A 24837-nucleotide genomic window follows, 5' to 3' on the forward strand; every position below is an offset into this window, starting at 1 on the left:
ACAAACACTTTCTTCAATCGAAGGCACATTTGCTATTGGTTGAATTGTGTTTTTTCTTGTTTTATCCTCTCAGACTAAAACAGTTTTTTACACTTGTTAAGTTTGAGTTTGTGGGCTTTTTGGTTTTACATGAAGTGTTTTTTGCGTTTCTGTTATAGCGCTGTATCTATTTGCGTCAATAGATTTCAACTACAATACATAATTTTAAAGGCCGTTTTCTCAAAATGAGTTATTTAAATCTCACTTCAGTAGCATTCACACACACACACACACACACCCCAAACTTCACATTTGTATTGCTGCCTATATCCAAATTGTAAAAATATTGCGTTTTCTGTCCATTCTATGCGTTTTCTGAATTATCGACAAAAATGAGACACATAAAATTCCCTCCATAAAGATTTTCGACTCTAATATGTAAAAAAAAATAAGCAAGAATTTCGAAACATCGTCCAGTGTTTAGATTTTAGTACTAGAAATGTATGCAAATTAGCATATATTTCATTAATTATCAATGACTCATCTGCATACCTAAACCTAACATTTTAGAAAACCTTGCAATACATTTCTTTTCGCAGTTATCAATTTAATCAGTCAGCTGTGTAAGTGAGGGGATAACTATTATACTATTATAACCTGCAATATAAACAGTTCCAAAATAAATTATCAGCCAGAAGCAGTTATTTTTCATGTTTCAAGTGTCTTTCGCCAACCTAGAATGCATTTATTTGGAAAAAAACAACAACAACAAAACCTTAATAAAAGCCGTAATATCGCGAAAACGTTTTAGAATTTAAAATGTTTTATATTGTAGTATATTTTAAAATGTCATTTATTCTTGTGATAAGAAGCTGAATGTCACACGATCCTTTAGAAATCATTTTAATATGCCGATTGGCCGCTTAAGAAACATTTCTTATTATTATCAATGCTGAAAACGTTATACCGCTTCATTATTAATTGGAACTTTTTTTTCAGCAAATAAAAATCTTTTCAAATGATTTTATCGATCTAACCTATCCTTTCTGTAAAAAATCTTCCCTTTTGAATGGTAGCTTATATAAACAATTTTGGATTTATTTTTTATTTTTTAAGGAAATGTTAGCTTTGAAGACAAACGAATCAGCCACGTGATGAAAATGGCACCCTGAAGTGCTCCAACGATGCATGTATATCTCTGCTCTCGGTTGGTAGACAAACGGAAATATAAAGTATGTTTTAAGAGAGTTTATTTAAGTTCACAGGGCTAAAAATGTCCAGAAACGCCCGTTGGCTATTTAGCACCTACGCTACGGGACCTCAGAGCTCGGCTTGTATGGTCAGAAATTAATTATATTAGACAAGAGCAAATATAGGTCATGCGGAATTTGCAATGCAGACACATTTGCTCTCTGTCCCTTTTCATCTACATCTCTCTTAAAGAGAAAGACGGTTCGCTCAAAAATAATAATTCCGTCATCGTCGGCTCAACAGACTACTACTGTATTGTTTGAAACGTAACTTGTCTTCATTTGTTATCCGAGCGTTTATTAAATACGAATCGGATTTCACGAGCAGATCACGAAGCAATTTCGGAAAAAAAAAACATTCTGTAACATTCGGCATAGTAAAAGCGATTACAGTGATATCCACGCATCATTACGCGCTGATGGGCCTCGCAAATGGCTTCCGAATTCATTCTAAAGCAGTTTACATCCTATTACGACTTCATTACACGGGGACGCGTATTGCTTATGGATTGGGTATTGATATCAAATGTCATTGTTCCCTCATCGTTTTGTGTTTCATCGGCCCTCCGGCCCGCTCATCTCACACACAGACACACATGTACGCTCGCTCTCGGCCTCAGGTGTTCGGGCACAGCTATTACTTTATCAGGCTGTTTTTTCCTGCTCATTCAAACAGCTCCCTGATGAACGGCGCCCCCGCGTTCTACAGAGAGAGATTTTAATTCGTATTATTATTAAAAGAATCACTCACTGCAATCTGTTGCAAAAACACCATCTGCTGGATCACTCGTAGGACCTCCGTTGCTTATTAGGCAGAATTAGACAATGATTTCCTCTCCTCTGCTTTGCATTCCTTCTCCCGCCTCTCTCGACTAATTCAACTTAAGTTGTTTTATGGCACTTCGCAACGAGCTTTTCTGCGGCATTTCATTCCAGTGATTAATTCCCAGATGTCTTGTGTTTTGGGATGAGCTCGGAGTGATTGGCAGAGGGGTTAACTCTTTAACGGCCTGGGAAGAGATGGGATTTTGTGCAGGAGTTTCGGAGGCGGTCAGATAGTCGGGAGTAAGGGGTTGGAATCCGAACTGCGTCGTATCCGAATCCCCGTCGCACCTTTTCATTTTTTTAGTCTTGCACTCATTGTAATATCTCTTAAAACAACCCCTAGAAGTGACCTCTGTTCTCATAAGCCATTTCAAGAAATTAATATAATCTTGGTCCAACTTGAATTTTTTGCTCATAAAAGTTTTGTAAAAGTTCAGGAAAAATTCAGACACATTAAAGTAAATAACGTAAAAGTTATGCAGTCGCAACACAATAAGTATTAATAGTCTCAACAATAGACTTTATTTGGTTATACTCTAATCTCTATTTTTATTCTTTTTAATGTTTTAATTTATATATACACACACTGTACTGTTCAAAGGTTTGGGTGTTATATTTTTTCTTTTTTTAAAAAAATCATCGTTTTATTCGCCGAGAAAGTACCAGCAACAACTTTTTTTTGTCAAATAAATAACCATTTCAAATAAATACTGTCCTTTTAAAACTCCTATTCAAAAAAGTCCGAAAAAGTATCACTGTTTCCACCAAAATATTCAACATTCATTAATACAGTTAAAAAAATAATAATAATTAAGCATCAAATCGGCATACTTTAATCATTTTTGAAGAATGATGTGACACTAAAGACTACTGAAAATATATTACAAAATATATGTATTTTTTAACAAATAATATTTTTGATAAAATTAAAGTCTCATTATTCAAAACGTTATAATACATTTGCACAGTACAAATCGAAATATTGTATTTGAAAAGAGCAAGAGAAAGCCCTGGTTTTGGTTTCTCCCCGTGTATTCTCCAGTCTTGTCTCTGTGATTACATGTGGAGTTCTGGCTCTGTTTAGGGATCCAGACTCTCACTCAATCTCCCTCTCCATCTCTCTGCTGTCCCCAGGCGGCAGCGAGTCGTCCTGGGATAAAGAGAAACTCCAGTCCCCCCCCTCCTCCGGAGCCCAGCATGGCCTGGCTCACGCCGGCCTCTCCGCTCAGCACGGCCTGTCAGGGTCTCATCTCTCTTCCCTACAGCAGAGTCATCTCCTGGCTAACCGTGAGTCATTCATTCATCACATCCACTCATTCACTTGATCACCAGCTCCGGGTGTATTGATTCCGCTCGGCCCGAAGGAGCTGCACGTCGTGTTCGTCATTCATTCTTGGCTTCGGTGCGTAAACCTGTTCTCCGAGTCACAGTGTTTTTTTAAACTGTAATGTACTGTAATGTAAATCTTTGAGGAAAGCATTGAATTTAACCTTTGGTATTTGACTGGATTGTAAATATGAGCTATAATATTTAATTCCCTCATCTACACAATATTAGGTAGATAAGAAGAGTTCATTAGCAAAAACAGATAACTCCTTTTTCATCACAAAAATCATGTTTTTTGGGGCATTCCAGTGAATCTCAAACATAATAAAAACATTAAAAAACATTTTTTGACCATTTAAAAAAATGGAGTTATCTGTTTTTGCAAATAAACAATAAAAGAGAAGTTATTCGAAAAACATAAAAGAGTATTATCGTGAAACTGCAAGTGCTGTGTAAATACATAAGTAAACAAATCATTCATTTTCTTGTTTAGCGTGACAAATCTGCACTGATTAATCAATCTTTAATAAATCTAAACATTTATTAAAGGAGAATTGTCGAACTGTAAAAATAATGAACGCTTTCGAATATGTTTCCTCTCCATCATTGGTCAGTACACCTGATAGTCCCGCCCCCAACTGTACGCCATTGGTCGAGCCAGTGTTGCTGTGTCAGGCCGGTGTGATTGTTTTTATGGAATATTTTAACATCACCTTTAAAACAGGAAAAAAAAAACAGTCAGTATTCATAGTTTTCAGTCACGTGACCGACGCAGAGACCTGCAGGGCGAAACATCTATAGAACTGCAGCGCAAGCCGGTCAATTTTCCATCTGTTTCAAGCCACAAATATTCAGATCACCTCTCAAAAGAAGAAAAACAAAGATATGTGAACAAACTAAAAAGTCACACAGCAGCTGCCGCCGCATTTCAAACACTAAAACAGCAGGACCTTCTAAAACACTGAGATTATTAGATCAAATTCAATATACACCATCTTGATGGAGCATGTTATATACAGGCGAGCAGATGAGCCCAGAATACTGTATGTTTTATTAATAATCTAAACGTAAATTTGGTTCCATTTAAATGACTTTAAGCTTGTTTTTACATTGGTAAGATCCTTAACATGCAAGTAAACACTGTGTTTTAGTTTTGCCCTCTAGGTGGGCGTCGCGATAAATGTATTTCATGTTGCCTTTAGATATAAAGTGAGCTGAACTGAAGTGATTAGTGCATCGCGGTCACAGTCTCTCCCTGTCTCTGTTGTGGTCTTTCAGGGCTGGACCTGCCGTTTATGATGATGCCCCACCCCCTGCTGCCCGTCAGTCTGCCGCCTGCCTCCGTTGCCATGGCGATGAACCAGATGAACCACCTGAACACCATCGCCAACATGGCCGCAGCTGCTCAGATGCACAGCCCCCTGTCCAGAGCAGGAGCGTCCGTCATCAAGGTAAAAGTTGAGACTCGAGCAGCCAAACGCAGGGAAGTCATTCGTTAGGGCTCTAACGCGCACTCGGATCTCTCAGCTAGAGTCAGCTCATTTCAGGCGCGTGCACAGAGCATCAGTCAGAGAACCGCAGATCCCCTCGGATTGGTGTCTCGCTCCGGTGATACGTTAGATACGAGGCGGTCTCGCTCTACGAGCCATTTAACACCTGGGAGAGAGCTGTATACCAAACCGTCTTAATTTCTACAAGAGAGAGTTTGATTCGAAATACTCGGAGGAGGAATAACAGAATAAATGTTGTGCTGGGTCCATGCGGAGCGCGTGTTAGGGAATATTAGATGCAGACTTTAAAGACAAACACTATCTGTTATCTTACTGCCATGTTCCCCCTGAGAGGAGAGTGTGTGAGTCAATTTACAGTTGGAGGAGGACACTTGGGCTTCTCTGAGATGCAGAAACAGCCCGAGGCGTACAGTACGCGCACACTTTTAGATACTATAGAAATTCACAGACAAATGCACTTAAAATAGCAAAAGCTTCCGTCTGGGAAGCGCTGTATAACATACAGAATGGGTTTTTCGGTTGTTTGGTTTGATACCTCTGGAGATTTAACGGACTTCATTTAAGAATCAGCTTTGTCCCAGTTGTTTTCTTCCAAAACTAAACCCAGAAGATTTAATTTCGGAAGAATGTGATGAGAAATTGCTGTCTATAAGAAATATTAAAGAGATATTATTTAAGAAATAAATCCAGTGTTGATGGGAATCCTAAATCACTTATTAATATTATCATAACAGTGTTATTTATTTATATATTGCTGCACTGCTGCTAAACTAGTTTTTGTTTATATTTTGAATTAGATTTAATTTTTACATTATTTTTCACATAAAGGTTTATTGTTTTAGTAATTTTGTTGTGTTTTTGTCATTTTTAAAATATGTTACTTTTTAATTTTTTATGTTTTAGTTTATTGGTAAATTTATTTTAGAAGGACAAATAAAAAGGACAAATAAAACAAGCTTTTATATTTTATTTCAGTTAACATTGACATTGAAAAAAAAAAAATAAATAAAATAAAAAAATATATATATATATATATATACACACACACACAGTTTTTATGGTGTGTGTTTTAGTTTTGTTAATTTGAAATGGCAAGCCTGTTGGAGTCATTTGTAAGGAATATGTCAACTGAATCTTTGTGTGTGTGTGTGTGTGTGTGCGTCAGGAGTGTGTACAGGACAGTCCGTCTCCTGCTCCGTCTCTGGAGGAAACCCCTCGTCCCGGATCACAGCCCTCTTCCCACCCCAGCAGTAGTGTGTCCAGCTCCCCAAACCCACACACACAGAGTCCCGAACGCCTGGGTCAGTACAGACACACAGTACTACATTACATACATTTCGCTTAAATATCTCTAATACCCTCTCATAGACCGATCGTTTTCTGTAAAGACAATTATATTGATTACGGACTAAGCCACCTACAAAAGAAAAAATATTTTACAAATGGTGATTACATTTCTGTCAGAATCCGGATACATGCTTTCTCTTCATGTGTGCAGTTTTGAACCCAGCCGATGGAGAACTGCCAGAACGAGACACCGGCATCAATATGAAGAAAATCCTTAAAGAGAAAGGTTAGTTCCTCAGCGGCGCACCGAAACACTGTCAACACCACATAAGCGCAGTCACATTAACAAAATACTGCCTGCGAAAAAAGTGTAACAATGCATCAAGCACCTTTTTCTCGCACCTTTCTTTGTGAGGAAAAACCTCACGTAAAATCTGCAGGAGGCGACTCTTTCATCCCTTTCGCGAAAATCCAGATCGACTGAAATAACCGTATTTCACCTGTGAAACTTAGCGATACAGCTGGTGCGAAACAACTTTCATACGTGCATCGCAGTCACTTTGTGTGGCCTCGTAAACATTAAAATGAAACTTCTTCCAATTCGGAAGTTGGGCGCATAAATAATTCCACATCTGCTATCTTGTAGCAATACCAATACAAAAATGTTGTGAGACGCAGAGCGCGTTTTAAACGTCGTCTCAGGAACAATGCAGCAAACGACTCCTAGATGATGCGGGTTTAGCGCTGCCGAGTGTATTGACATCACGCGTAACATTTTAACGCGGACTGATGCTCGTTAGTGAAATTTACACCCCGTTGGTTTAGACTGGCAGTATATCAGCGTCACAACACTTCTCTTTTAATTAATGACTTAATTAGGAGCTTAACTGAACATGTATGAAGTTCATATTTACGGCCTGTGCGAGTAGATGAGTGTAAGAGAGCTGTTAGAGCAGCTAAGTGCATAATTCATCATTATAAGAAAATGTTTTTTTTCTTTTTCTTTGACGCGATGATACGCAGGTGTGTGCGCGTGAGAATCTGGAGTGTGGTGGCGCGTGTGGCCACCGTTTCTGGAGTGTAACTTGTGTGTGTGTCGGTACAGCAGGTGGCGGCCCCTAACGCACATCACACACTGGGCTGCTGGGAGGAGACGATGCAAAGACGCCCCGAGGCTCTCTTAAAGAGATTCACTGCGCACCTGGCCTCCGACCATATTTTATTAATGCGTCTGGAAACGAATCCACCCCAAAAGCGCGCACACACAAATGCGTGAACACAAATGCGTGTTTTTAAAAGTGCAGCGTGACGAATTTAATGCAGCGAGAACAGGATTTTTAGGTCATTGACCACACAGTTTTTCTCTCGCGTTCGTTCCAGGAGAGTCCAAACTCAAAATGAGTAGACTTCTGCGCTACTTTATCCAATCCGAGCGTCAGTTTAACCTACATACACACACCCACACACACACACAGCAGCGGGCCGCTCTGAACACCTGAGAGGATTGACTTAGTAAAGATCGGCCATGATTATATCAAATATGTCTGCTCTAGTTTACTTCTGCAATGTGCTGTCCAATTGTATTACATGCTGCTATGAATTCTCTTCTGTTCTTGTCAGTATGCGTGTATTCATTGACCAGTAATTCTTTTACCCTTCGTTTCGTGTCTTGGTGTACATATTAATCTTTATTTTTAATGTACATTTTTATATTTTCTGCAGAATGTGTGAGTGATGTTTGCCACCAGGATTCTGGGCGGTTGCCAGGACGATGCTGTGCAGTTGCTAGGATGTTGCTTATTGGCCTAATTATAAAAAAAACGCCACCCCTTAGTCTCTATGATATTCTGGCCCCTACATATAGCGTGGTTCCATGGGATTTTTCACATTTTTTTAATCGCCTGTTGTGAAAGTCTGAACATCAATTTTAAATCAGCCTTCTGTCAGTGAAATCCATGCAGACAAATCTCACACAAAAGTCCCAAACACATGGATTTAATTTAAAAGCAAGACTTTTTTTTTTTTTATTCTTCGCGACCTCAAATTTAAAGTTAACAACCTAAAGTTAAAAAGATCAGAGACTCACAATCGTAGATTACTCGGGGCCCATTTTCCCGAATCCTCACGAAAGGGCCATTGAATTTTAAACACTGTTTGGCCTCTGTGTGTGTGTGTTGATGATGATAAACAAAGTGACGTGGTGGTACGTGGTGATGAATGGTGAGGCCCGGGGCCAGGAGCACTGTGTTTCAATGGGACTTTAGCGAGTGAACCCCCTCTCTAGCTCTCCATAAATCACTCGTTCTCTTTACCTCTCTTCCTCTCTTTCACTCAGGGCTGGTTGAATGCCAACAGGAGCTGCTCTCACTGCAGGCAGGGTCTCTCCTTTCTTCCATTAAAGAGCAAAAGGAAATTCTGAGATTATTCTGTGTGGTTTTGGTTCACGTGCGAAGCATTTAGCACACACTAGCATTCATCTTACAATCAGGCCACTGACTATCACAGGCCTTTGAGAAGACGTGTAACGAAACCATTGCTGAAGATATACTAATTATTTTAAAAAGTTAAATCAGAAATGGAATGCTTTTTCCCCATGGCCTGTTATTCCTGTTAGTCCAAATGACCAACTTTACATGAATATATTGGTGTTTTCCAGAAATGATAAACTAATGTTTGTTTAGGAGGACAATTTAGAACCGTTGGACCTAAGATAAAGGTTAATTTGACCTCACGTTGACTAGGATGTTTAGTCACACTTTATTTTAAGGTCCAGTTCTCGCTATTAACAAACCATTAGCTATAACTTTTGCCTCAAATTTGCTGATAACTGATAGTTAGTAAGGTATTTGTTAAGTTAAGGTTTTGGGTAGGCTTAAGGATGTACAGTAGAATATTTGAATGCAGAATCTGCCTTTGAAGTACTAATAAATATGATATTAATAGGCATACTAATAAGAAACTAGTCGAGGATTGGAACACCTTTATTGGGTTGAAATATACATCCATAGTATACATCCATAGTCTGATTTAACAGACTATGGTACCAAAACACGCAGGTACTTCGCAGGTACCAGCGTGTTTCTCTTCACCTTTTGTTCACTTCATTGCACACATAAAGTCTAGTCCAGAGTATATACGTGTTGTATGATAGCGTGCTAATGTATGTGGATTGAGCTGATGCGAAGCACTTTGGCTATCGGAGCACTTAGTGTACGTTTGCTTGTGCGAGAAGAAGCACGGGCAGGCCGAGACTCGCGCTCCGTAATTGCTCTGTCCAGTTTTCCACAGAGTAGATATGTAGCATCTGGTTACAATCAATGTTTCCCTCCGCTATTATGAAATTAGCTGCGCGGAAATGATTTGAAATGGCCTGTAATGATTTCTGATAGAAATGTGCGCCATTGTTTCGCCCTTTGAGATAAGCGCGCTGGTAAATAAGTCACAACAAACGAAACGATCGCTTTACCTCGTTCCAAGTCAGGGATCAGGCCTCAAACGGCAAGCGCTTGGCTTTTCGAGCCTCGTATTTTTAATCTTCATTTTTGTTTGTTTATTCGCAAGCTCCTCCTTCAGATATGTGCAAAGGGGACCATCCATGGGCTTTGAAGACCCTTTTTGATCATTAGGTTGATTGCTGTTCTAAGCGCGTTTGTGATGGTTTAATTAAACCAAGACCCTTTGCGGGGCCCCAGCGGCCCTCGAGAGCTCTCAGGCTGGAGGGTTTGAGGGTCTGCTCATGGCGCGCAACGTTTCTCTTTGTGTTAATGACGAGGAACAGATATTAGGCGAGGAAAATCAATGACATGTTGGAAAGAAAAAGTAAACTGTTACAGTTAGCAATTTGGGGCAAGGTTAGCACGGTTGAAAGTCACCCCACCAAAGCGACATTTTTGGACGAGAACACAAGTGATAAATGATGTGCGCTCTATCTCCTCCTCTCTTTCGCGCGCACACACACACAGATGAAGGCAGAGAGGAGGAGAAGGGTGAGGACAGGTGCTTGTGTTCTGCTCTGGTTCTGAGGGAAGAGTTGGAACAGGTTTTTGTCTCTCAGGCTTGCGCGCTCTCCTGTGCGGTGTCACTATCGCATCTGAAGAAAAGCTGCCCCGAGGCAGACAGAGATAGTCGTACCGATAAAAGAAAACAATACACGTGCCAGAATTAAATAATGCCAATTACCAGTTTACAGAGAAACCTAAGCCATAAATATATAGCGATGCGCAGGTCTAAATCTACAACATATACATAAAAATGTGTCCCTTAGTTTGTTTGCGATTACTAATCAAATTAGCTTTTTAAACACTTAGCATTACGCTAAGCTATAGGTTAAACTGTTAGCTCGCTAGTCAAATGCTACCTGAAAAAAAGTAGCTGCATCTGAATCTGTTTAGTACATTTGAATAAGACCTTAAAAAAGCAAGTACAATGTTTAAGCATGTAAAAAATCCACAAGTATGTACAGCCTTTCAAAGTAAAATTAGCTTTTTTTTTAACATAGCTAGATTCTAATGCTAGTCATTGGTGGTTGGAAGAAGACATTCTCATTGTAGAAATGTGAAAAAAAAAAAAAAAAACATATACAGCCTTGAAAACAAAATTTAGTACCAGAAGCTACTTTATGCTAGCATACTTCTTAAAGTTGACAGAATCAACCTAATGTAGCGCTTACATATTAGCCTCAGCGCAAATACCAATCTTTCTGTAAAAATAGAGAAAGTTACAAATGAGCTCACATTTCTAAATAAAGGAAACGATAGAACTTGCATGAGAGAAAGTTTCTTGGGCTCTCTTCATCATCCCTTGAGACCTGCTCATCTCGTAGGTCCATTCTTCCTGAGCGCAGGTTAAGGGCTGCAGTGTTGACCTAGTATTCCTCTCATTTAATATTCCACCTACCGCTCTTCACACGCTAATTGGGGGAGAAGGAAGCTCTCATTAAGGCTCATTTCATGTACACATATTCATTAGGCACAGGGCTGGAGTGTCAGAAAAACGCAGCCTGGCCTCTTTTCTAGTTTGTTTACTTTCCTGTTTATTTGCAGGTGTATTTGTTCGTTTAAATTGCCCTTTCCTGTAGTCTCCTGTAGACTTAAGTGAGAACGCGCCCAAATTAGTTCTGTTTGTTCTTAGTCCACGTCGGGAGTTTTACACTTGGTGAAAGTTCGAACACGTGTCGGTGCTTGTGAAGTGGATTTAGTTTCATTTTCTAGTTCCCCGGTTCTATTGTTTCTCGCTAGTTGGCTTTCCTACTACGCTTGAGAAACATTGTACTTTTCCAGTTTCAGAATATCCAAGCCAAAACAGGGCAAAGATCAATGCAGTGCCACTTTTATAGCTCTCGCTGCGCCAACTATTCTTTCATTTTACATTCCCAGCATCCTCTATCTTCCCTAGCAGCCCAGACGTGTTCTGCGGTCCAGCCTGCATATGGCTGTTAAAATGTAATATACACTAATACCCCCTCATTCACTTCCTCCTCCAACCTATTACTGCTAGGGTTTTATTGTCCTGCTTTCATCTTTTTTGTGTATACGTATGTATCGTGGGGGTTAACTAACGAACATTGGTCCTTTGCTTTGGTTGAGCTCATTAAGTGCTTTGTGCATTTCCTTTTGGGGGCCTGGTTTTAATGTAGCTTGTTATTCCGCGCTCTAGTGAATCAGGGGCCCCGTGGACCTCAAGTTTTGGAAGTGTAACCCCTGAGAATTATTTGAAGTTGAAGAACGAAATTAAGAGGTGATAGGGAGTGACTCGTGCGCTGTATCGCTTTCATTGACGGTAATATAGCTTGCGGTTCAGCGGTAGGAAGTTTTCGTGCTTTGCTGAATTTTCGTTACAGCAAGTCGAACCAGACGTGTGCGTTTTTTGAAGGATGTTGCATAGGCTGCCGCAAAGCCGAAGTGTTTGTTGAATGTTTTTACTGTGTATTTATGCAGTTGCTAGTGATTTAGGTGGTTACTTCCTTGTCTGCTATTAAAAAAAGTTGTATTTTTCCATTCTCTATATCATAGAGATGTATGAAGGGTGGCTCGCACAGATGCTTTCACGCTGACGTTGATCAGTGTTGTACAATTTGCATGGACAACTTTAGACATGTGGAACGACTGCGTTGAAATGACTGCATTTCTCCCACAATTTTTTCGCCAAGCATCTGTAAATGTGACTGTTATTGACGACACAGTAAGTTCCCCACGAAACCCTTTATTTTCATATAAATTGCAAGTAATCTGGTGGCTTGAGGACTGTCCGGTAACATACGTCTGTGTGTTTGTGAATCAGTGGGGTTGTTCATCCGTCGTGTTACTCCTCTGTGAGTTGGTTCTGATTGGACTGTGTCTCACAGCTATAAATACCACCCAGGCGTTTGGATCCCCATGCTTTAGGGCTCCCCCGGCGCCTCCTGTCAAACACTGCCATCTTGTTGGGAATAAATGTCTAACTGGCAGAGGGGCGATCTGTCTCTCTCAAGCTTTTTTCTCTAGTGGGCTAACGCTCCATCAGAGTCTGTGTGGCATCAGCTTCGGTGGGAAGGTCTGATCTCGTCTTGTTTTTCCTCCCTGTTTTTACTCAATTTTTACTGCATTTTCCTACCCCAATCCTGGTTTCTCTTGAATATTAATAGAAAGTCCTCTAACCGTTGCCTTGCAATAAACTGTACAGATCAAGTGTCGCGTGCTCACTCAACCTTACGTGATCGACATTGTGATAGTAAAAGCTGACAAACGAGACAAGTGAATCTCACCTGTTCACAGATCAAAACAACGTCATATTTAATCCAAAAAATTTTTTTTAATTATGTATGGTGGCCAAATAAAAACAAATAGGCAAAACAGATGTAAAACAATGTAAACGTTTTAAATAAAATCCTACAGTATTTAAACATACAATGCATTGGCATATAAAAAAATTGCATTGCATCATTACACATTTTTAATTCTGAAATGTATACATTTCATTTATAATTAATTGCATTAATGAGAATTGCATAACTGAGAGTAATGGGATTTACAAGAACAACATTTTAGAGACATTTTACAGTAATAAAAATGTAGGAGAAAATATGCTTAATTGCGGTTATATCAACACCGTTATACAGTCTTAAATGGTATCAAAAGGCTTGTTTTTAATTAGAAAAAAAAAGTTTCTTTTGATTTAGAGGTGGAATGTGACCCTAAGACAACTAAACAGCCCTAATCCTGACCTGATTTAATCAAAGCAAAGCATAAAGCCAGCATCTACAACTTTTTGCTCAGCATTATATACACTTGTCATTAATTTCCTCTTTCATGACATTATTACTATAGTGCTAAAAAAGGACCCCGCAGTTCAAAACAACCTCAAATAATTAGCTGTTGCCCATCTCTTAACATTTACTCTGGCAATTATGGTGATTAGTTGTGTGCCTTGATCTTCATATGTAAATCTTTGTGTAAACAAACCTATATTAGTGTGGATGTGATCACGTACACATACCTGACAAAAACACAGCGCCGTAGACGCGCACTAAATTACCCCCTAATTGGATCCTTTTGAATATTCAAGAGACGTCCCCTCCGACACATGTACAAAATAAAACCGAACAAATATGTGGGGGCAAGAAAAGCACATTGGGGTTAAAGGCGCTGAGGGAGATAGCCTTCTTTCTCTCGTTCCTGTCCCCGGCATCTGTTCATCCATATGGAACGGGGGGCAGAATCCGCTGCGTCTGGGAAGGCTGACATTATGTCAAGCGACTCGCTGAGAGAAAAGCATCTTTCGAAGAAAAGTTTGAGGAAGAGACACGAGAAGAAAGCATTTACAGATTCGATGAGGTTCTCACACGTTTGAGAACGCCTTACCTGGACGAGGCCAGTCAAAACGCTAACTACATTTGAAAAGAGCCGCAGCATTCAACACCGTATTGTTTATTCCATTGGAATGATATATTAATATTTAAAAAATGCGGAAAAGCTCGTAAATCTCAAAACAAAGCTTTGCGCCGTTTCTCTTTCCGTTTGCTTTTCTCTGGTGGCCTCGGCGGTGAGTTTCTTTGTTTGCAACCGGCCAGAAAGCTTTTTCTAGAAACTTCATATTGTCTTTATTTTTAGTGGACAGCAAATAAAAGGTCCGATAAATGAATTATTGATTGCAGCGGTCAGTTAAAAGAAAAAAGCACTTTCCTTCTTTTTGTTAGTTTATTTATTTATCTGTTTGTTCACTTTGTGCTCTGGGCTGGCGCTGTTTTGTAGGGTTGAGTGGATGAATGTTTTGTTTCGTGGGTCAGGGGTGTTTTTTTTGTGTGTTACAGCACTTGCGTCTTGTAAAAATGTTTACATTTGCAAAAAATGATTCGGTATTGTCTTCTGCCCAGGACCGAAAAGACATTTTTATCAAACAAGCATACACACAATATGTACAAACAAACAGATCCCATTGTGCTTGCCCTAACACACACACACACACACACTCTCACGGTATCATTACTCGTGCACATTACAGTGAGAGGAGACAGAACGGGGGCACTTTGTAAATGTCATGGGCCGAGGGCTCTTCCACCCTCTTTGCTGGATGGAATAAAATGAATTGAAGTGAACACTATCAGCAGCCGCAGCAAGATAAATCTGTCGTTTAAAAGGGACTTGCAATTAGGTGTGCAGGGGCCAGCAGGAGGGCAGGGCTTTGAAAAACCCGCTGCCATTAACCTCCTTTCTATTGCCGCATTGACCTGGGAAATGTAGTTTTTAGCTCCCCAATCCTGAATTTGAATGATCAGCTCACTAAATAGAACTACAAAGAGGTTGATGCTGATATCTGACCTGTTCGTGAAACGGCGTTGAGAAACAGTTTTTCTTCAGTGATGTGATATTTCTAAGAAAAACAGAATGCGGGGGAAGGAGTTTGTTTCATTTAAGTGATCTGAATCAAGATTTGTTTCCTGATTCGTTCTGCAAGTTACACAGTTATGCCAGTAGGTGGCCTGTGTATTACTAACGAGTCACTGAATCATCCATTTAACAGATTTGTCATAAAATGAAAATTCTCTCTACTGAGTCGCATTGCTTTTCACAAAACACATTGTTTCAGTGCAGCTTTACAGAAAATCAAGTTAATGTTCATAGCACCTTATCTCTCTATATCTTACAGTTTTGTTTAACAGATTAGAGCTGGGAGATTATAGTGTAAACAAAAACAATCAAATAATTGAGATATAGTATATTGATTTATGTACGTTTGTATAAAGCTGGATATACTTACAGAGGTGCATATAGAGCTGGGTAATACTATACCCAATTATATACAATTATATATATATATATATATATATATATATATATGCAATATAGGCTTTTACGTCAATTCAATTATAAGATATTTTTACACATTAATGATTCATAAACTTCCTTTCTCTCCTTGTTTTGAATAAAACAGCAAATCGGTCAGAAGTTGAAACAAACAAAAAAAATACAGATTTGTTCAGGAACAAAAATAGTCAATATTTGAAAGCAGACGTTGAAATGAAAGCCATTTTAGAGGCTAAGAAGCTATGTTTTAGTGAAAGATTATGAAGATTTTCCTCCGCACACACATTAGAAAAGAAACATCTTGTTAAACGTAGGAAACGGACGCACGGCTCCTCGTGTTATTTCGTTTTTTTCGGTCTTCACCTCCAGCTTTATCTCACAGTTCACCTCACACCTCTCTCTCCAGCGTCCCCTTCCGCTCACCCCTTTTCTCACCCTATCCTTCTTGCTCTCGCGCGTTTTCCTCTTCACACTCTATCTGCGTGACCTTCATCTGCTCGCCACTTTCAGCCGGCACCAAAAACTTAATCACACACTGTCAACCTGTAAGGAGAAGAGGAGGAGGAGGAGGGCGAATTCTTCCCTTTTTCTCTCGGCTCCTCTCTTCTTTAATGCCCTTTGCTGTGGCGAGGAAAGAAGGGGGAAAATTTATGGCTGGTGGGACAGGTGGGGTATGAACAATGGGCAGAAAGGAGTGCAGGGTTATCTGGTGGGGCGCGGGAGAGCGCGCGGCGGGGAAATCGATGTGACCCGTGATACACTGTCATCACAATTCCCACCCCAGCCGTCCTATTTGTCTTGCGTAGGGAGCCCTGGACGGGCCGTGTCAACGTGCGCGGAGAGAGGCCCCGGCCAGATTAGCCGGGGTGAATCATGACCGCTCGTACTCTTTCTTATTCAGCCCCAGTTCTATCTGTTATTGCTGCTGCAGTGGGGCTGGAGTTTGCGGCCTGCCACTGTGGGTGGGAGGGGTCGCCTACAGGGATTGTGGGTACAGTATGGATCGTGTGTGTGTGAAAGTAAGAGCTTAACTGCTATAAGGAGGTTAGGACACAGCAGCTTTGAGTTTCTTCAGAAATGCACTGTGAAGCACTCGCTCGGTTTATCTTCTCCCTGCTGAGTGATATTCACGGTTACCGTTTCTGGGTGTGCGGTAAACACTCGCTTTGGTTATAGCCGGTTCATCCTCTGTGAAGCTAAATTGTATGCTGTATAAAACTCACTTCGAGGTGAAGAGTGAATTTTTTGGGAAAATACTTAGTTTTTTCCGGTTTGTTACATATACATTAAGTGAGCAATTTGTAGATTGTTTTTTTTTTTTTTTAATTGTGGGAGCGTTAAGTGCGTTTGAGTGTTCTGATCAGTCTGACTCAACCAATAGGGTGAGGTTGGGGGTGGAGCTATCTGTTTGTTTGACCAATGGAAGATGGACGGGAGCAAGCTTCTTTGGAAAATGTTTTTAATTTTTAAATTCTGCTTGGTGACAAGGAAATGACACAATTTACTTAAAACAAAATTTAATTTCAATAGGTTTTGCTGTAGCGGTCAACTGATATTTAGATTTTTAATTTATATTTAGAATTTTTACAGAAATAAAAAAAGTTTTTACGTAATTATAGAAATTATTATACAATCGTTAGACAAAAGAGAGTAAATGGTATATGAAGATGTTTTATAGAGTTTCATTAATAATTTTTTTTACATTAATTCATTTTAATTTTTAGCAATTGCAACATTTATTTACTTATTTTTGGCTATTAATAAAATTCTACATTGGCCAACCACTATTTTACACAGAAAAAAGAAACACTTGGTGCTTAAGTGAATAAATATATAAATAAATGCTTTAAGAGCTTATATAAAAAAAAATCACTTACATTAACATGTTAACTTTCTAAAAACATTGGCACGACTATTCACAACATATGTTTTGTTTTGTTTTATCAGATGAGGCTCAGTTAGCTTTGCCCATGCAGAAACCAGGGTTCGAGAAGCTTCCTCTGGGCACTCAGACTCTTCCTCCAGGCTTCCCCGCTCCCTTCCTGTTTGCAGATGGCCTCTCTTCCGTGGAGACATTGCTCACTAACATCCAGGTACATGCAGTGTGTGTTTTATGTATATTTGTTTGAAATAGTTAAAAAATTAAGTCATGTTAAAAACCCACACGCTGCTTTGTTATCGATAAACCACAATTAAGATTTCAAGAATTGTACGTTCTTCAATAAAAACAACAGCTATTTAATATTAAATGTCATTTAAATGTAACATTTAGATTGTTTTAATATATTAATTCCAATATAAACATAGTAGCCTTATGGTAGTAGGTAGAAGTAATAATATATAATCATAATATTCATTTACATAATTTAAAGTGGAAGTTTTCTGAGGCCCCCTAGTGGACCCTGGCCCCCCTGGTAAAGAAGCAGTGCTTTAAAGCATATTCACGATGCATACAGTAACTGTGGATGTTTATTTGTGTATTAAAATCGAGTGTGTCTTGTGTCATGTTGGCGGCTCAGGGTCTGCTGAAGGTGGCCGTGGATAATGCCCGTGTGCAGGAGAAACAGGTGCAACAGGAACGCAAGGAGTTAAAGATGGAGCTGTACAGAGAAAGAGAGATGAGAGAGAGTCTGGAGAGACAACTCACCTCTGAACTGCACAGCCGAGGTACGTACACACACTATTAAACCTAAAGGACGTCGCCTAAAGGGTCATAATTGAACTTGCTTTTGAAATAGGGCTTTTTTCACATTTAAATAAGTACATAAATGCAGTACATGAATACTGTTTTCAGAACAGGGCAAAATATCTGATATGTGGAAATAGATCTGATTAAAAAAATAAAAACCCATAACTATGATTGCCCATAAACTTTCAATAATTAAAGCACTCCCAGATAATGAAAGTGTTTTTTCTTTATCGCTTGTAATTGTCATTTCTTCCTTCCTCCATGTTTTGAAGATATATTTAGGCCTACTTTGAATTTTTAACAATAATTAATTAATTATATATTAATCAAATAATAATATAATAATATAACATATAGCATCATTATTTTAAAAAGTGTCCTGCTTATATAATTTAATAAAAATGCTTAAAATAAATATTATATATAATCGTGATGCATTGTGATATTGAATATATATATATATATATATATATATATATATATATATATGTGTGTGTGTGTGTGTGTGTGTTTACCAATAGCTTTAGGGATAGTTTTTTTAGATTAAGCCTTATTCAGTAATCACAAATTACCAGAAAAGAGATGGAAATTCTTTGGTCATGTGTATGAACCCTTCCAGTCCCCATTTTTTTTTTAAGTAAACACATTAAAGCATGACGAACGCTCAGAAAAACCTCAGAGTGTGTGCCGCCAACTCCCTCCCTACATCGCAACCAAACCGTGTCACTAGTGGATTTACTGCCAATTCAACTCCTGCCGTTTGCGCCAAGAAATTAAGCCAATTATTCAGCTGGATAACAACTCTGACAATATGTACAAACACCTCAATAATTTATTAGCCATGGCTGTTACAGCATTTCATGTTCTTTTAACGCGCGCTGTTATATGGTGGATGATTTGGCCAATCAAAGACAAGTAATTAGAGGTGTGAGGAGGAAGGGACATACATTTAACACCGCGAGCGAGCGAACACGCCGGGAGCTTGTTTTAAGGTCTTCTGCCAGACTCCGAGTGTTTCAAAAGGCCGTTAATTGCTGCGAATCCACATATACACAGAGTTGATTATGTTTGCACATATTCAGAGGATTGTGTTGTGTGAAAACATTGTGCGATGTGTTGGCGTTAGGTGTGTACAGCTGTTGCGTTGGCCCATAAATGCACACGGTTAGGTTGAATTTATTATTTTATTAGCGGTTCTATAACGATTCGCTTATTCGCAGGGTCCCCGAACGCTGAACACGAGTAATATTTGTAGCGATGCCCGAGCAAACACCGCTAACTAGGCCACATTTCCGTAAAGTTTATTAATCCGAGCATCTAAAAACCCTAGCAATTTTACATATCCTTTTTGAAAGCTGTTGCACGTAGCGCACCATATGTTTTTGTTTTGCTAGTGCTAATGAGCACTTTCAAGTCTCTAATGTGTGAACGTGTCTGCGCCGGCGTCTCCTTGTGTTTTCAGACACCATGCTGAAGGAGAGAAGCGTTTTACGTTTGAATGTTTGCTCAAACTTCTTTCTTCTCGCCCTCAGCCACCATTCAGAAGCGTCTGAAGAAGGAAAAGAAGGCGAAGAGGAAACTGCAGGAGGCTCTGGAGTTTGAGTCCAAGAGGAGAGAGCAGGTGGAACAGGCGCTCAAACAGGCCACATCTCCCGAGAGTCTCCGCATGAGTCTCAACGGTGGGGCTCTGCTCTGACACAAACACAACGCCGGACCTGTCCCGATACCCACACTTCTCAATTGACCACTCGTCTGCTCACATGACATTTCCTGAATTCGGCCCGAGTGTTTTCAAGCGGTTTTGAAGGCTGCAACCGCAGTGTTTTAAATAAAGTCCTCATAAAGATTACTGGACATTGAGGATATTGTGAACGATGGGATACACAGAGCTGAAAATACCGCTTTGATGCAAAGTTAGAGATTTTAAACAGTCTTATACAGTCTTGTTCACCTACAAGATCTTGTCTTAAACAGTCTTGTTCACCTACAAGACCTTCAAGTGTGGTATTGGGACAAACCCCTGCGTCCTAACCATGCAATAAGCTGACAAGCCCATAATAAAGTTCAAAATTCTGCTCTGTATAATTATGGGTTATACTTTATTTCAGTAATCCACTTTAGACAATCTACTAACTTTAAGCCATTTGTAACTACACGTCAACTAATTCTCATTCATCTGCAGCTACATGTCTGCTAACTCTCAGAGTAGACTGTTTAGAGTAGGTTTAGGGTTAGTTGAATAAGTTGACGTATACTTGCAAAGTTTCTCATAGTCAATATGTTGCGTGTTATGGACCCGTCAAAATAAAATGCTAGAGGATATTAAGCAGAACGTCTACTAATACTCTACTAACTGTCTAAAAAGTCTAAAAGTGGACTATTGAAATAAAGTGTGACCTAATTATGAGATCGCCAATAGCTATTGAGCTCGACAAAGTTAGGAACAGTTCTCAGCACGGTTAGCTAACAGAAAGAGTGTAGGGACATCGCCACTCAGGATTGGTCTGTTGTCTGGCTAGTAGTTTCTCTCTGTAGCTGGCCAAGCGTTTAGACCGAAATATCTGATCATCTTCCATAATGCAGGCACAATACATGTCTGATGCTGTATGTATAAACACGTGCGTTACCAAAGCAACAACTGATGCATTTGTATAACAAGCGCTGTTATCAGCTCCACAGTGGAAAATGAAACCACACTCATGCTAATTGCCCCAGAACGGTTAAATGAATAGTTCATGAAAATTCCGTTTTATTTACTAATCCTCGAGTAGTTCCAAACCTGTATGACTTTCTTTGTTCTGCTGAACACAAAGGAAGATGTTTTGAAAAAAGTTAGTAACCTAGCTGTTTTGGGTCTATCATGGAAGTCAATGGTGACCCTAAACAGCCTGGTTTGAACTTCAAAATATCTTCCTTTGTGTTCGGCAGAACAAAGAAAGTCATAAAAGTTTGGAGAGTGAGTAAATGATGGCAGAATTTACATTTTTGGTTGAACTATTCTATACTATGTGCATATTTTGAAATAATCGTATATTTCGTAAAATATATTTTATTATTATGAAATTCATCCAACTGATTTTTTTTTCAGATTTTCTAATGCCACTTTCTAGTAAATATTTTTTATTTGAGATTTAAGAAATTCTATTAAATTAAAGTATCTTTAAAGATCTGCTCGTTCAGAGCTTCCCTCAGTTTGTCCGTTAATATTTTGTTTAACCTTCTGTTCATTTTCATATTTTTTTTAGTCAGTGCTGCTGATATCGGTATTTCCGTCTAGGTCATAACTATTAGCAATGCATTAGCATCATAATCTGTGCTGAGGAAATGGAGTCTGATGTTTATCATAAACGCTCTAAATACGCACACTTATCAAGGCCAAACCATTTTCCTAATCGCTTGCTGTTGTTTTGATTACACTTGTTTAATTGTGAATATCTTAACAGAAGCAGAATTTGAATGGGGGGGGGGGTAACAGGTACATTTGCGAGACATCTGCAAGTATTTACATGAGTGCTGGAGCAATTATTAGGCCAAGGCTGATTAGACGCGAATTCATTATGAGAAATGCACTTTGTTTTTGCCTTTCATCTGAGGGGAATGCTAGAAAAAGATCCATATTGTGAAGGTCTGCTGTTACGTCACATCTCTCCTCAGATAAAGCTACTTCCTCTTTTGTTTATCTGTGCAACACAGCTTTTGTTGTGGAGATTTTCCAAGTGCGGTTCAACTCAAGGGAGCAAAGCAGACAACGTTGCTAAATAAATGAAAATCTTTTTTAATGCGTAATATTACGCACTTCTGTTCAGTAAGTTTTACTAACCAAAGCTTCTTTTATTTGATCAAATATTCAGTAAAAACAGCAAATTAAAATAACTGCTTTCTATTTTAACTGGTTTTAAAATGCAATGCATCCCTCTGATGCAAAGCTCAATTTTCTTAAAAAATCATTCTAATATAATATAAGCATCCTGCTCAAGACATTGTTCAAAACATTTTTAATTAGCATCAATACTGACAACAATTGTGCCACTTAATATTTTTCTTTTTAATACGCACTTAATGCGCTTTTTAAGGACGCTCTAATAAATAGGATGTTCCAAATAAAGTATTTATTTGAAATGATAAAGAGTTTTACAAGAGTTTGATGTAAAAAGCTTAAATGCTGAATAAAAAAACACTTACTGACCTCAAAGTTTTGAATGCGTATTTTCAATGAAACTTCTCCACTTTTTAATTTCCCTTGAGAGGACCCCAGAAAAGTAGTTCAGATTGTAAAATGTTATTTAAATATATTTATTTGGCACGTTTTACTGATGAAAACTAATATTTGATTTTAGAGGCAGTGATACCAGAGGTGAAGTCTGAACATAATGGCAGCCAGCAGGAGAACTCAGCTGTACAAGGTAAGAATTCACCGTACTTAAACTACAAGTGTAACTACCACAAACTACAAAACTGGAAGTAAAGACCTGACATCATATGGTCAATAGTCTGTATTTGAATGAAAGGGAAAAATGGCTTCAGTTGAGAAGATGCATCCAGCCATGTGCTGTACATATGGTCCAGAGGCCCCCATCTCTCCTGGGGCCGAACCCCGGCAAAACTATCGGAGTAAATCCCTGAACTTGCCTTACATCTCATTGGGTCCCTTTGAAGATGTCCAACTCCTTCAGGAGTGAGATTACAAACTGATGTTTTCATGTGCCTTTCACGCTTCCGTTCCCCGAGATCTATTTGCGCTTTACAGCTCTTCTGCACACACTCATACAGTTTCATTCTTATCCCCGTTCCATCTGTCTTTCCCCCTTCCCTCCAAGCTAGCCTCCCAAATCTGGCCAAAAGTTGCGTTTGATGAATGGGACCTATTATCAACACGTCTGACGGCGAATTAAAGACCCGCTGCCGTACATCTTATTGAAATGTGGGGCTGGGGGAAGGTGAATAAATACATATGTTTACAGAAGATGCAGTGGAAATGGGCTGCAAAGTGCTCCGCCGAAAATGAGCGAAATGTTTTTTTCCCCCTATATAGCCAATTTCACAGTCTGCAAATAAAGAGACACCCATTTTTCTTCTGGCTTTGACAGCGGCGCTGTAACAGAGCACTGCTGAAGCGCTTGCAGAGTAGATATCGGCAGTTTTTTTTTTCTTCTTTGGGGCGGCACCGGGGGTTCATTCGCAGTGTAAAAGGGTCATCGGCGGGTGATCGTAGGTTCTCCGGGTTGAATCAGACACAACTTCACCCTAAATCTGTAGCACATCTCATGTTTCAAAGTCTGTAACTTTCAACTCCAGGTCAGATCTGCAAAACCTGCAGATCAAAGACGCTCAGCCTTAGACCAGACTGAGAAGTACATCAATTGTTATTTTGTAGGCCGACATCTGGAGACGGAATAGAGCATGCTGTTGTCAAATCTTGTGAGACATCAAGTAACTCATGACTTGGCTAAAAAAAAGTGCTTTTGAGTTGGGTTGCTACCATTAAGTGGTGAGCAGATTCATATACAATCGCAATTGGTTATTGTAAAAAAAGCAACAATCCCTCTCAAATCTAAACCCACTAGTTGAGATGCGCTTATCTTGAAATCGTTCTGGAATTCATTTAGGAGTAAAAATTGGCTCCTAAAATAATAAACTTATATATAGGTTTTTTAGTTATCGCAAATTAGTGAATCACTCGGTTGATCAGCAGCAGTTTAGTTCCCATGCTGTCACTAGTAATCCCGATCTGTGTCATATAAAGGTCACTCTGTTTATCTGAATATTTCTGGCTGTTTGGAGGGGGGAAATTGTGATGATGGTTCTAGCATGTTATCCATATTACTTCCAAAATTTCCCTCGCAATGGATTCAACATTATAGAGGCCCTAAAGAGACACGGAGAAGGAAATAAAGATGAGATGGGAGGAAAAATTATATTTCCATGCTTTGTGTTCACTCACAAACTTTTGAGTTCCCCGAGAAGCCTCACGTTTGCTTCTCAAGGCAACACACAAAATAAAAAAAAACTTTATCTGGAAATTAAAAAAAATGCAAAGTTTCTCAAGGGAATGCCAAACTTCTGCTAGAGGATGCAATCTTATTGAAATACATATTCTTTTCCCTACCGTGTCCCTTTAAGGGTTCTGTACAAAATTGCAGTTAGACTGTACTATGCTGTTTTTTTTTTAACAAGTGCCATTTATTCCAATGAAATGTTATGTATCTTTAAATGACAAATAGCAGTTCCCACTTAATTCAGAAAAACGGAGAAATGTTTTTGTTTTAATAGCGACCGTTTTAGTGGCACTCTGGAGGCCCGTGGAATGTAGTCTGTGACTTGAGTTGAGGCGTCACTAATGTGAGCATAACAGCAGGGATTAGTGTTAGAGCTCCGTCACAATGCCCCTGACCTTTAGAGCAACGAGCAGAACCAGGAAACGTGAAGATCAGACCTTTCCCCTACAATGCAGAGGCTAATACGAGGTGCAAATGAATCTCTCTGCTATGGGACTGTAATCGCTCTGACACAGTAGTACGACTGGTCACTTCATGAGTACTATTCAGCAACCCTACAAAGGAAAAAAACAGCTTTATATTACACTTTAAAACTTCACTAAAGAGAAAAAACTAGTTCAATACGGTTACAGTTTAGGGCTGTACAGTTAACAGTACGTTATTTGAGATTGCGATTATGAATGCCGTATATAC

The 24837-nt window shown here is 39.2% G+C and overlaps 1 protein-coding gene across 4 annotated transcripts in view; it reads left to right on the top strand.

Annotated features, from left to right (window-relative positions):
- dacha (dachshund a) overlaps positions 1-24837 on the top strand; it is a 124659-nt gene that overhangs the window by 94203 nt on the left and 5619 nt on the right. Inside the window, exons 4-11 of one of the 4 annotated variants that reach the window (XM_043221971.1) lie at positions 3189-3341; positions 4659-4831; positions 6057-6192; positions 6390-6464; positions 17407-17552; positions 17970-18126; positions 19681-19827; positions 22486-22551. In XM_043221971.1, the coding sequence (XP_043077906.1) occupies positions 3189-3341; positions 4659-4831; positions 6057-6192; positions 6390-6464; positions 17407-17552; positions 17970-18126; positions 19681-19827; positions 22486-22551 (1053 nt within the window). The remainder of the gene's footprint in view (positions 1-3188; positions 3342-4658; positions 4832-6056; positions 6193-6389; positions 6465-17406; positions 17553-17969; positions 18127-19680; positions 19828-22485; positions 22552-24837) is intronic. The other 3 variants (XM_043221972.1, XM_043221973.1, XM_043221974.1) reach the window with 3 other exon arrangements.

The sequence above is a fragment of the Puntigrus tetrazona genome, chromosome 21, assembly GCF_018831695.1.
Source record: "Puntigrus tetrazona isolate hp1 chromosome 21, ASM1883169v1, whole genome shotgun sequence".
NCBI classification, from domain to species: Eukaryota; Metazoa; Chordata; class Actinopteri; order Cypriniformes; family Cyprinidae; genus Puntigrus; species Puntigrus tetrazona.